The sequence below is a fragment of the Halyomorpha halys genome, unplaced genomic scaffold, assembly GCF_000696795.3.
Source record: "Halyomorpha halys isolate HHAL.00 unplaced genomic scaffold, Hhal_1.1 Scaffold450.1, whole genome shotgun sequence".
Classification (NCBI taxonomy): Eukaryota; Metazoa; Arthropoda; class Insecta; order Hemiptera; family Pentatomidae; genus Halyomorpha; species Halyomorpha halys.
The window spans coordinates 35,397-50,571 of NW_027111919.1; the positions used below are offsets into that span (position 1 = coordinate 35,397).

The 15,175-nt window shown below is 26.9% G+C and overlaps 1 protein-coding gene across 1 annotated transcript in view; it reads left to right on the top strand.

Moving 5' to 3' along the window:
* Positions 1–14,965, top strand: part of Cow (Proteoglycan Cow) — a gene marked incomplete at its 5' end in the record, with an annotated part of 44,923 nt that extends 29,958 nt beyond the window's left edge. The window contains 7 exon segments of the mRNA XM_014424046.2: positions 5,157–5,374; positions 6,738–6,936; positions 7,240–7,405; positions 8,239–8,336; positions 9,493–9,630; positions 11,076–11,220; positions 11,959–14,965. Of these exon segments, the coding sequence (XP_014279532.1) occupies positions 5,157–5,374; positions 6,738–6,936; positions 7,240–7,405; positions 8,239–8,336; positions 9,493–9,630; positions 11,076–11,200 (944 nt within the window).
* Positions 14,966–15,175: the final 210 nt, after the last annotated feature.

The following is a 15,175-nucleotide window of genomic DNA, read 5'->3' on the forward strand; positions in this document are numbered from 1 at the left end:
ATAGTTTCTACTACATATTTATTTTTAAAAAACTTCCACCAGTAGGAAAAGCAATGTAATACCTTGTGATGAGGTTAATTGCAAAAGCGTTTGCATTTAAATAGTAAATTATCGGGAAATGGTTTTTGTTGAATATATAAATTGGGACTCATTTGAATTCTCTGCAGTTTTCAATGGAAAATGTAGGAGGTATTTTCCTGAGTAACATCTCATTAAAAATGATTGATGTCATCTTTAACAGATCTAACCCAGTTTTATATTTATATTTGAGAGATGGCATTAATATATTCGAAACCTGTCTGTTATTAAGGTTTTAATATCAACATAGAGCTTCTCAAGGTTGATATTAAAATAAAATTAATAATTTTTCAAATTTCCTATTTTTACTTACCTCTGTTAAACAGATTCGCTCTCTAGGACTACATTTAACAATGCAAACGATTTAGTACAAGCGCCAGGAAGAAAAAAAGTCAGTTTTTTCATCCCAATTTTACATTACTTTAATTAAAACTACGTATAATTACTAGTCAAAATTGTTGAGTCTACCAGGTAGAGGTAGGGGGGATAAAAAATGGCGGCTGTTTCAAAACGTTACAAAAAAATAATTTTTCATCCGTAATTCTATATCTTTAAAACTACCAATAACACTGGAAAACCTAAGAGAACGTCATTTAAAGTATAGTAAATTTGCTAAAATATGGGCTCTAATAGAGCTATTTACGTTCAATAGTATGATCAGTAGTTAGTGAATTTATTTTGAGAAATCTATATCTCAAAAACCATTCCACGTATAGATGTCTATTAGCACTCAAATTAGAGCTAGTTAAATTTACTATAAAGTAGTTTATAACTTTTATCTTCGTAGGAGTAGTAGTTTTTATGATATTTGACAAAATAAACTCTCAAAATGTTAATTTCTAGTTGTTCGGATAAAATGTTTGATTTTTTAAAAATATATCTCTAGAACAATAAGACGTACATATGTCTGCCAAGACTCAAAATAAAGGAAATTTAACTTACTATAAAGTAGTTTATAACACGTATCTTCGTAACGGTAGTAGTTTTTAGATATTCGCATATGAATATAAATTTGACTCACGAAAATTTTTCTGAACTATTAATCTATTTATTTAAGCAAATATCATGAAAACTACTGCTCTTACGAAGGTAAACTTCATAAACTACTGTATAGTTCATTAAACTAGCTTTAATTTGAGTGCTTAAAGACATCTGTACATCGAATGGTTTTTGGGATATAGATTTCTCAAAATAAATTCACTAATTACTGATCTTCCAGTATATTTGGTACATTTTTATGAAAAGCTATATCTTAAGAACCATTGAACGTAAAAAGCTCTATTAGGGCTCAAGTTTCAGCAAATTTACTCTTCTTTAAATAATGTTCTCTTAGGTTTTCTAGTGTTGTTGGTAGTTTTAAAGATATAGAGCTCCGAATGAAAAATTAATTTTTTTTAACATTTTGAAAAACCCGCTATTCTTTATAACCCCTACCTATACTTGGCAGACTCATCAGTTTTGACTATTAATTATACATAGTTTTCATTAAAGTAATATAAACTTGGGGTTAGATAACTGCCTTTTTTTCTTCCCGGCTCTTGTACTATAAGGATAAGTTGCGTCAAGCGCACATTTTTCAAAATAGTATTAACTTTTTTATAAAATATAATAAATATTAGGATTGCAGTCTTATAAATAAAAACTATAGAAACCAAAGCGAAATTCACGAATCTCTATTATTTAATATTTAAGAACTGCCATAAAGATTGTAACAAAGGTTAGTCAATTAATGATAGACAGTTCTTGAAAAATTATAATAATCCAAGTGTTCTATTCAAGATAAGTGAAAGAAATAACAGACCCACTTTGTGTGGGTGAAATTTGGGGTGAAATAACTGATTTTTTTTCTCCTCTTGGGCTCTTGTACTAGTAGATTCTCTACCAGCCCACATCACATTTATTTGTTGTATTTTATAATTAATACAGTTGTAAATTTCAATTAATGAATTTAAAAAAAATTATTCCTTACATATTTGTTTAAACATCTTATGGCAGTCTACAAGACATTATTTTCCAAAATTTCCTTTAATGGTTAAAATTCTCTTTTAAAAATCGATGTTCCCGGTTCAAAAATATATATTTTTATTGTTCGGAATTACAAACATGGAAGAATGAACTCTGAGTCATGGCTATTCCTAGAAATTTTCAGCCGGCACGCAAACTACATCCAAGGAAATTCGATTAAGGAGGTAATTTCAAAGTGGGTCTGTTTTTTCTTTCACTTATCTTGAATAGAACACTTGGATTATTATACTTTTTCAAGAACAGTCTATCATTAATTGACTAACCTTTGTTACAATCTGTATGGGAGTTCTTAAATATTAAATAATGGAGATTCGTGAATTTCGCTTTGGTTTCTATAGTTTTTATTTATAAGACTGCAATCCTAATATTTATTATATTATATGAAAAAGTTATACTATTTTGAAAAATGTGCGCTGGACGCAACTTACCCTTATAGTACAAGAGCCGGGAAAAAAAAATGCAGTTATCTAACCCCTATTATTGTTATATTACATCAATGAAAATTATAATCACTAGTCAAAACTGATGAGTCTGCCAAGCATAGGTAGGGGGAATACAAAATGGCGGCTGTTTCAAAACCTTAATTTTCCATTCGGAGCTCTATATCTTAGAAACTACAAACAACACTAAAAAATCTAAAAGACCATGATTTAAAGAAGAGTAAATTTACTGAAATATTAGCCCTAAAAAAACTATTTACATCCAATAATTCTCGAGATATAGCTTTTTTAAAAGCAACATTTCATAAAAATGTACTGAAATATCAGTAGTTAGTTAATTTATTTTAAGAAATCTATATCTCAGGAACTATGCGACATACAGACGTCTATTAGCAATGAAATTAAAGCTAGTTTAATGTACTATAAAGTAGTTTATGACCTTTACCTTTGTAGAAATAGTAGTTTTCATGATATTTGCTAAAATAAATTGATTTATAGTTGTTCGGACAATAAGTTTGATTTATGAAAACTTTATTTCAGAAACCATAGGACGTACAGATGTCCATTTTAGCAAATTTACTCTACTTTGAATGATGTTCTATTGTTGTTGGTAGTTGTAAAGATATAGAGCTCCGAATAAAGAATTAATTATTTTTAACGTTTTGAAACAGCCGGCGTTTTTTATTCACCCTTACCTTACCTTACCTATACTTGGTAGACTCATCAATTTTTACTAGTAATTAAATTTCATTAAAGTGATTAAAAATTGGGGTGAGATAACTGCTTTTTTTCTCCTCTTGGGCTCTTATTACTTTAGCATAAAGTTAATCTTTGTACGTTTTCTTTATCATTCAGAATAGCAATACTGTATATTTCTTTTGAAAGTTAACTCTGACTGTTGTCATAACTATAATAAATCTTAAATTTATTACCAAATTCTTTCATATTTTTCTATTCGTTTTTACTGTTAAAAATGAGAAATGGTAAAATATTTCGGTTGTAACATCTTTACCATATTAACCAAGTCAAATTATAATTTTTTATTTTTTAATATTACATTCTGTTATATTTTTTGACAATGGTAATATGGATTATAGATCTCATTCACACCATAGGAATTTATAAATTAAATAATAACAAAATAAAATATAGAAGAAAAGTAAATAAATAAAAAAAAATTAATTTGAAGTAAAATAATCTCTTAAACACAATCATTTCTATTAAATTAGAAAATTAATCCTAACATTCAAAAAATAAAACAGTGACCTGTTTTGTATTGTTTAGTACCTGTAATACATTACATGCATAAATCTCCCATGGGTTTAGGAAGGAGGAGTGGTTTTTGTGGTAAAAACCGCATGTTATATAAGTTTTTTGCTTATATCTCATAAACTAATGGGTTCGATAGAAAATTAGTTGTGTGTAAAGTTAAATTATATTAAACTTTCTACAAAATATATAACTTTTTGCTCTAAACAATTTAGTTACTGAGATATGAAGACAAATAGTTGAATCAAATTTGGCACCTTAATCTAACGTTTCAAATCTAACGCAGTGATATTTTTTAATATGGTTTAGTAAAACCATTACATTAGCTAAATAAAGTTCATCGGGTTTGGGATAGAGGTTAAGGGAAGAGGTGATTAAAAAAAAATGCGTTTTTTTTTCTCCTATCTCGAAAACTATTGGTTTTGAAAAAATATGGGGCTATCACTTTACCTTCACTAAACACAAGAACTATCACTTTTTACTTATTATTTAACGTAACATATATATATATATATACACAGATATTTCAAAATAGAATAAAGAGAAAAGTTGCTCTGAAAATTTTATATGGAATCTAAAATTGTTCCATATTAATGTTATTAATTTTATTACACATAGTTATATTATCTACTCTTCTCTTTAAATTTGTTTTTTTAACTGTAATTGCTGTTCATTTAGTAATATTATTATTACTATTATATATTTGAATAAAATTAATTATTAAACAATTTACCTTGTTCTATTTCATTCATTTTTCTTATGTTGTTTAGTAGGGGCTTTTGTACTCCAGTGTGATTATCAACTATTTTTGCTTATTATTGTTAGTTTACTATTAATATTTATTAATCATTTAATCAGATATTTAATTTTTAATGCTTCTATACATTTTTAAAATCCGATTTGAAATTAAAAACTTTTTTTATACTGTTATTTATAAAGATTCTATTATTTTCCTTTTAAATTTGAAATTTTTATATTTTCAAAATCTAATTTTTTGTAATTCATTTTAACATGACTTATCAAAGAGGTCACTGTTATATTTTTGGGCTTTTCATGTTTGACTGTTGACTGATGTTTCTTGGCGATTCATGATAATATAATTTAGGTGGTGAGTGTTATCAACCAACATCTTCCAAGATAGATGGTGGGGCTGTCTTTAAGTTTTTAAAATTTTGTTTTGCCTCTTCATTATTATAATTTTCTGGGTATTGTTTCCATTTGACTTTACATATTACACTTTTTGTGTGATTTCTTTTAATTGTATCTTTCATATTTTTTTAAATGGTTACATAAATTTTTGTTTGTATACATTCAAAATATAAAATGTGTTCCTTTGATTTCCAGATGGTGACCTGCATGCAAGGAAGAAACTGAAGCAGGAAGCGGACAGATTGACCAACCTAATGAACAAATACAAAGCTTCCGTGATGGACGATGCTAAGAACAAGGATACAATCAGTAACAGCGTTGACAAATACACTTACACTCCACAAGACTTCAGCTATGACAATAAGCACTACAAATACATCAAGTACATCAAGCACGAGAACAAACCCACTAAGGTGATTTTGAAATATTTATAATTCTTCTTTAATAGAGCTAATTTTATCACTGCAAATGTGAGGACACGTTGAAGGCATCACTGATTTTCACTAAATTCGTTTTGTGTGATTCTACATCTAAAAATATTGGATACATGTCACAATTTTTTCAATGGACCTTAGGGGATGTGGAAAAATAGAAAGAATTTTAAAATGTCCCTTTTTTGTCATAAATTTTCACTCTTACATAAAATAATCTAAATCTGACAAAAAATATATCCATATGATTTTTTTTTTTTTCTCTACTTCAAATAAGAAAACAATATGCTCAATATAATATAAACAATATGAGCATATTGTTTTCTTATTTGAAGTAGAGAAAAAATAAAAATCATATGCATATATTTTTTGTCAGATTTAGATTATTTTATGTAAGAGTGAACATTTATGACAAAAAAAAGGGACATTTTAAAATTCTTTCTATTTTTCCACAACCCCTAGATTATATGACTTTATTGAAATTAAACCTCTGTAAAGCCAAAAAACCATGTAGTTGCTTACTGGTAAATTAGGTTCAAAAAATTTTCAAGCATGAAATAACTATCATATTTGTTTTATGCATTCTGAAAAAGATTTCAATACTAGTTTTCAAAGAAAACAAAAAATAAACTGTCCAAACATTGTTGCTACCCTTTGAACTTAAATTTGATCAGTTGAGTTTGAAAGATTTTCATGATTTTTGAAGAAAAAAAAGGATGATTTTGTCCCCCCAAAATTGATTTTGTATTTAGAAATGCTGTAAACAAATATTGACTTCTTTTATACTTATTAGTTTATTTATTTTTGTTTGTCCTTTGAAGTAACAACGGAAAATGACATTGTTTCTGAACTTTTCAGTGATGGCTCATTAAAATCTATCATTTTTAATTTTTTCTTATTCTAAACAAAAACCATATGCATATGTGTTTGTTAGATGTAGAATAATAAGAGTGAAATTATATATAAAAGTCATTTTTTAAAATTTTGTATTTTTTAACTTATCTGCAAGTACTCATCAGATAAATTGGTAGAAACGCCACGACACTTCCCAATATTTGTTTAATATTTAATATAACAGTTTAAATCATGGCACCCCTCATTGTGCTATTCCTTGAAAAATGTAGACACATGTTTATTAATAAATATTATAATTTTAAATTAATATTATTCATTTATGGGTATAAACCCTCAGAAGATACAATAGAATACATAAATTGGCACTCACTAATATCGGTATGGCCTGTGAAATTTACATTTGTGAATATTTTTTTATAACTAAAAATTCCTGCAAGTGCCTACAAACTCTATTTTATTCTTTTAATTAATTTAAACATCTTCTTGATAGCCTGTTACCAACCCTCCCTACTACGAAGACAAAGAAAGGATGCGTGGAGACAATGAGGTCATAGAAAGGAAACCCGGTGCTAGGACCAAAGCCGATTGCCCACCACAAGCTCTTCAAGCAATGGGAGACAGGCTTCTTGATTGGTTCTCAGTCATCATGGCCGACTCCAAGCGAAGGCAAACCCATCCAAGGAACAAAGGTACAATTATTGTTTTTCTTAGTATACCCGTATTTAGAAAAAGAAGTGAAGTTATTGCATTATAAATTAAAAGTTAAATGTTTATCTAAATCCCTCATATTTTCGCTCCCATAGCAAAGTACCACATCTGAAAATTTCTTTTGAAAAAAAATAAAGGAAGAAAAAATTACAATTTCAAATTAATAAGTAATAAATACAGTTAGCACTAGTGATATATAAATAACATCATGTAATTAAAACTCAGAAAATGAGTTATTCGAACATCCGATGTTAACGTGTGATTTCATTTTATAATTTTTCTAGGTGTCGCTCGTTTCCCAGCTAGTTGCAAGAATGAAGTGCGTTGGATGTTCCACCACCTCGACACTGACACTGACACAAGGCTTTCACTCCAAGAACTCTATGACCTTGAACATGACCAGAATGAGAGATGCATTAAGCCATTCCTTGATGCCTGCGATACTGACAAGTAAACATTCTATTCCTTAATATTCAAACAAAAATTAGTCATAATTCTTTATCATTAATGAACTTGCAGCTGATAGATATACACCACTATTTATCAACATTTCATATTTTTAAATAGTTATTATTTGCATTTACCGAAACAGTACAAAACTGTAGTGCAACGTAGCTATACAAGTAAAATGATGATAGAACCTGAATTTTATACAGTTATCAATAAACAGTGTTTGCTGTACAACATAAAGCTTTGCATTATCTTAAGAAAAAACACATTTGCTTCAACTTCCTAGTTATGGATTTTGCTCACGACCTTACTTAACCCATTAGGGCTCGTATAACTTTGTTCCTTAATCATAAACTTGCATATAAAGTAATTATATTTGTCATCTATTGGCCTCTTAATCTCTAATGGGTAGAAAGATTAATAAAATTTTGCATTTAATTATAAATTGTGTATACATAATCATATCATAATATAACTATTAAAAATGGCCTGGAAAATTTTTAAAAAATGGAATTGTATACTTAAAAAAACTCTTGGTAGACACCCTGTACTTTAAAGAGAAGTAAGGAAATTTTGAGATCACACATTATTTTAAAAACTTTGCATAAAATTGATGAGATGAGAATTTTGTTTTGAGTTTATAATCCTTAATAAATATTTTACAAAAACGAAATTGATTGAATCAGTGGAGAAATTTATATATTTCTTCTTATTAGTTATTCTCTTTTATGGCAAAGATATTATATTAAATTCTATTGATCTACAGAAAGTTTAATTATATTATATTGATATCACTCGAGACCTTAACCTGTTTTGTTTTATCTACTTTTCAGGGATATTTTCGTCACACCTCACGAATGGTGTAAGTGCTTTGATAAAACTGACAGGCCATGTGCAGCAGTAAAAAGGAGGATCTCTACAAATATGCTAGGTATTTTTGTTTTTATTTAATAAATTTCTGGATTGTATAAATAATTTAATCGATTACTTTGGCTCTTTGCAGTATTTCTATGCTAAATGTTGTTATAAAGAATATTTCGGTTCATAAAATGCATAAAAAGACTTTTAAAGAATTTTTTTATCTCTGATTGTTCTGATTGAACTATCAAGAACATACAATCAAATTATTCACAGTAACGTCAGGAAAAGATGGTGAGAAGTGTGGTAACTGGAGAAATAAACACAAATAAGCAAAGCATATTCTATTTGTACTGATGTTTTGGCATAAATTTTAGCCCTTAATCAGGACTAAAAAACAAAACAAGATAACAACCGTAATATAGTAAAAAAAATATTAAAAATCAAACGGTGTTCTATGTAAATAATGAAAAAAAAAATTGAAATTAACACAATGAGAAATCTGGGAAAAGAAACAATTTACATGATATAATGTACAGTGAGAAAATATATAAGTGAAATTAACAAAATAAAGAAGTAATATCTAAAGTTACCTAATTTAAAAGGGAATGAGTAGTAAATCTAAAAACAATAAAAGTGATAAGTAGAAGTTATTTTATTATTATTATTATTATTTATATTAAACACTGATTGATTTTTTTTTTCATATAATAATGTTTTTAATGTTTTTTTATAAATTCATACAATTGCAATATTGTATATTATTATACCTTCTTTAGTATTATTTTTTCTCTCCTAAATTTCTTATAATAATGTTTGTTTTAACTATATCTTTTGTTATCTGTCGGTACAAATAAAATAATTTAGTTATTTTTGTACATTTCTACCCTATTGACTAACATCTTTTCATTATGTTGAATCATTATTTACTGTAACTTTTTAATTTACTAAATGCATACCTAATCATATATATGACATTTTAAAAATTACAAATTAACTTGAAAATATTTTATGATCCACTATACCTTTGTACATTCCCCAAGCACTACTTACAACAGAATCATTATGACTTCATTCACAAATATTGCATAATAAGAAAAAATATAAGATCTACAATATAAGAAAAAAATTATGAATGAAAATCACTTCAAATTTTTTCTTTAAAAAATATAAAAATCTGAATAATATTAAACTTTTATTTTTTTCTTACTGTTATATACATTTTTCAGGAGTTTATGTACCTGAATGTGACTCGGACGGTTATTATTATCATACACAGTGCCATGTTTCCGTCGGTATGTGTTGGTGTGTTGACAAGCATGGTGTGGAACTACCAAACTCAAGAACTAGGGGGAAACCCAACTGTGGTAAGTTTGTATTAATTTAATTTTTATCTAAATTAATCAAAAATATAACCAAAATTATTATATGTTAGTTTAGTGTGTTTTGCTTACTGAATTTCTATTCCCTTCTGGAATAGTACACTTGGCATTTCCTCTTTCCATGTTTTTCTTATAAATATTTTAGCATTATTTGTTATTTAATCTATGTTTTAATAATGTATTTAAAATTTTTGAAGAAGTCCTTAATACAGTTATGATGGCCATAACTTTATTTGAAGTCTTTTCAACAAAGGCTTAAAACAGAGTAATACACTTTATCTAAATTTATTATTGGAAATATATCATCAAAGAAGTAATTTTAATTGGAAAACTTTTTCCTCTGTGTGGTACGATAAGTGTGGTTGTTTATAATAAATTAAATATTACTATAACCTATAACCTAATCCTGATTCTAGATTAGGTTTCAAAATAATTGCAAAACAAAATGTATGGTTAGTATTAAAAATGAAACAATAAAACATTAAGCATCTGTGTTCTTCAATAACTATAAAATGAAATTCAAGAGGTAATAAAAAAAATGCTTAATGCACTTAATGATTGCATTTTCTCAGTTGTAAAATTAATTATCCAGTGGGTTTTTTTAAAATAAATTTGAAATTTGTAAATCGTGTCATTTTATATACTTATAGTGAAAAACTGCAAATGGTATATGGTCCACTGTTCATTATTTGAAATCAACAAAAATTTATATAAGGCTATAGATTCCTATTTTTTATAAGATTTGTAAATGTGGAGAGGCTTTTCTAACTGTCATTTAATCCATCAACAAGTGACCAAGAAACTTCAAAGTTTCTCTTGTGAACTTAGGGCACTCCTTAATGATATACATTTTACAATGCACGAAGATAGTCCGAGTGACAGTCGAGAAAGGTACAAAATAGTATGGAAACTGTTATTATTATTTAGTACCGTTCTTGACTGCCACCCAGACTATCTTCCTACAATCTATTACATACGGTAAACTATTAATCTTCTAATACACTGTTCGGCAATGCTAGTACTTTGTTGCAGAATCCCTAGCTATATGATAGTCATGAATAATGTGACAGTGTTTAAGTTAAAGCCAAACTTTAACCACACTTCTTAACTGTCTAGAACATGAACCCCAATTCATAACTTAGTTTCACCTGTTTAAGTTTATTCATAGTCTGCTTGTTCCATAAATATTGCCACTCTTTTTATTTGAGTTCTGTAAAAGGACGGTAGATCTCTGCATAAGAAAGGTTTGGGAATAAATCATGCAAAGTTGAAAAAAGCAATGAAATATATAAAATTGGAAACTTAAGTAATAAAAACTTTATAATTATATCTATTGAATATTTTTGTCAGATTTCATTGACTTATAAAATGGATCATTGCTTTTATATATATTTTTTTATTTACTAATGTACACATTGCCTTCCTTGCAGAAACATTGTTGGGTAAGACTAAAGGGAAGCCCTCAGACATTGTAAGTGATGATGATGATGATGACGACGATGATGATTCCGACCAAGAATTAGAGGGTAGTGCTGACCAACCCCTTGACTTTTAGATCTAATTTTCAAAAACCAGGTATGAGATTATTGAGGTACTGTTTAATATTGAAGCTATCTTTTTATATTTTTAAAAATTAATATTTATGATCAAATTTACTTGTTGTATTTTTTATACAGTTGTAAATATCAATAAATAAATTTTAAAAAAATTAATATTTGAGAATGCTGATGACAAGACTAGATATAATGAAATGAAGGAGACTAGATTTTTTTTTTTTACCATTTCTTAGTAAAAATATAATACATCATAGACTTGTTAAGAATTTAGGGTGTTCTTCATAAATAATTTTTCAAATATGCAAATGTGACAAAAACTAATTAAAGGAAACATTCCTTATCCATTTCTGATATTTATAAAAAATCTATTAAATGTAAAGTCAAATGATAATATGGATTTGTTGACAAGAGGAGTAATCTTGTTTTAAGGTTAATTTTTTAAGGTTATTTTTATCATTCATTTAATGTTAGTTTAAAATTTATTTTAAATATTTGTTATAAATCCTGTTACAAAAAATATTTAATGAACTTCAAATCCACACATAGTCTCAGATCCATTAAATCCTTTCTTAATTTGTGACATCCCTGTTCAATAGATCTACTAACTCTAACTTGTAGCCTGAAGATTTTACGCTAAACTAATCAGGATAATCATTTTGTTAATTCTGTGAATTGTATTTTTATTATGATAATTGATAATTATATTATTTTATTGGATGATAATTGAATTTATTATTAATTATGTTTTGTGTTTTAGGCCCACCACGAAGCAATGCTGTTTGTATTGACGCGGGCCTAGGTTTTGACAGATCTAGATGGACTGAGATTTGCTATGACGCCTTGTGATTCAGACAGTGCACACCTAACTATATCCAACGTAAGATAAGACTCAGTGTTGTTTCGTTTCATCCGCAACAGGCCACAAGATAAAATCTTATACATTATCATTAGCAGATCTTTTTCCATTTAAGAAATATATATTCCATCAATTAATCATCGTTGTCTCGAATCAAGATGTGCACTCCCCATTTGAGTAAAAATAAAAAATTGTTCACAGTCTTAACGGCGAATTTCCAACATGAGCAACTTAGCCTGCGAGACCAGCGAACCCTCAGATATACACAGCATTTTGCTTTGTAGATTTTAGATGATCTTAATGTAACTACTTATAGTGACACGTTTCAGTATTTTCAAAATAATGTAATGTAATAGCCTGCAGCAGCGTATGTGTTTCAATGTTAGCTGTCGATTAATGCATTATCAAAACTGCTTTTTCGTTGTAATCTTTGTACCTAATATTTTTTTACTTAAAATTAATTTTGTAACGTTATTAAATGCCCAGTAACCTTCCACGGAATAGTAAAAGATTTTTGCACTAAGGGATATTTGTGAATATAAATATTATAATGGTAAAATAAAGTTTAGTATCTAGAGTATGTTTCCAACTTTTCTTTCCTTTTTTTTTTTTATTTTATTTTTTCTAAGGTTCTGTAACACTTCCGAAAAGAATTCCATTCCATGTAACTTTAAAGTAATGTGGGCTTTGTGTAGCACGCAAACTTTAAAATGTTTAGAATTGTAAGATATAATTTTGTTTTATTTTCTAAATAAATCTGAAAAATGTCTATCAATAGTGGAATTTCCAACTCTGAACCGTCCGCCTCATACAAATTATCAGTATCACAAAACATTGTTTTAATTTTCTTTAAAAATTCTTTTTTTGTTTGTTTTGATGTTTTTATATATAAATATTTATCATAATTTAATTGGGCAAATAACTCAATATTTACTTAATAATAAATATATTATAACGATAAAAAAAAATGTTTAAAAATAAAACTGTTAATAGCCTCTATACCTAAGTAAAGGACCAATGGTGGTGCTTTAGTTTCCTTTCGAATTCTTGGATTAGTCAAAATATTTTCTGTATGCTGCACAATGCTTTTCTTTATTAAGTAAAAAAATTTAAATTTAAAAAACTAGAATCGATGTTATTATTTATTAAAAATTAGTTCTTACTATGTAAAGGTGATATAATGTTGTTTTGTATTGTTTTAGTTTTAAAAAAAAAATTAAATTTGAGTACTTAAGTTTTACCAGTGTTAAATATATAATTAAACAAATTAATTAATATGTTTATAGAATGTTGTATCTGTGTTAAATTATATTAGGTGTATGGTGTTTATTATTTCTAGGCAGTTATTGTTAGTCAAAAAATGAAATGTAAATATTCCATAACTGCTCATGACCTCTCTTATTCTTAAGGTTTTGTTAATATACTTTTGTAGTCGTCTGAAATCACTGATAAGCCTCTGTGAATGTTTTATATTCATATTTATGATTTATATTAATAATATTATTTTTAGTTTTATAATGGTTATTATTTTACTTAATTTGGTGCCACAACCATTTTATTGTTAACGCATGCTTTTAATGTTTAGTATGTGACTTAACAATTAACTGTGTCATAACTAAAAGGTATTAGTTGCATATGTGTTAAATATTAACTGTTGTGTATTTAATCGAGAGGATATGTGACTAAAATAAATATGAAAAACACAGCATGTATATATTAAGATCAGTATAGCTATTAACTCCACCACTGAGATAATTTTGTTATTTATTATCAAGATTGTTACTAGAATCAGAGATTGGATTTTTATGCATTGAAAACGACACAAAATATGCTGAAAAAAGTTAAATAATAATTAATATTTAAAATAATAATTAAAATATAATAACAATAAATAATGAGTTGTCTTTGGGCCGGGATGAAAAAAGTTTTTAAAAAATGCATTATATGCTAAGAAAGTATAATTATTAATCATTAAATAAATACATAATTTATTACTTTCCCAGTTTTTAAAAACCAAATTTCACTTCTGTTCAATTTATAAAAACAACATAGAATGTGGAAACACAAAAATTAAAAAAATATATTATTTTTACAGTTATGCTCATTTCAGTATTTTGATATTCAACCTAGTAAAGTTTTATTTTTAAAAGAGCTTTACATTTAAGTGGAAAAAAATCTTCAAACAAAGTAAGTTTGGTATTACTGAATGTGCTTAAAACAATCAGATCAAATCAAAGGATTTGCTTTTTTTCTGTTTAATTTTTTTTTTCATAATCAAATATAAAAATAATTTTTAAGTAAATACATTTACTTACCTGAAATTCCCATCTCTGATCAGAACTTTGAAGTTCCGTAAAAAGTTGTGTTTTTACAAAAGGCCATATATGACTTTAAAAAAATCTCCCAATTACTATCTCAACAGCAGTTTTCTCTATTCAATGAACCAAAGTTGTAATTAATATCAAATTACAAATTCATTAATGGAATGTGGATTATAAGTTTGTTGTTATTTCCGATATATATTATTGACCTATTTTTTACTTCTTTTTATGCAAAATTTAATTAAAATTGTTTTAGGTTTGAAATATTCAGTTCTTTTGTTATTTCGACTAATTGAAAATTACACATTTTTGTACAAATGAGTCTGGTTTTAGGAGTTACATAATTATAATTGTTTTATATTATACTATCTTAACCATTTCACTGTATTTTAGATGAAATAATCACTTTGTAATTAGTAATCCTCCTAACGAGGATTCTAAGGATACTTCTATCTAAATACAAAAAAATTAATTAATAATAACTGTTTAGTTCATTTTAAAGTATTGTACTTTTATATTTATTATTAACAATCAGTTAATATCAGTGTATTCAAAGTAACAAGTGAAATATAGTGAAGTTTGTCCTAGTTGTCATTTTTTTTTACCTATAACTTTCTTACCGTAGATATTGAGATAAATTTCTTTCAATTTGTAAATTTTCAGTTAAATATCTTTCTTTTATTTCTATATCTGACTACCTAATAAATAATTATTGGAATGAAAAGTCATAACTGTCATCTCTTTTATTCTCTCTCTCTTCTCTCTCTCTCTCTCTCTCTCTCTCTCTCTCTCTCTCT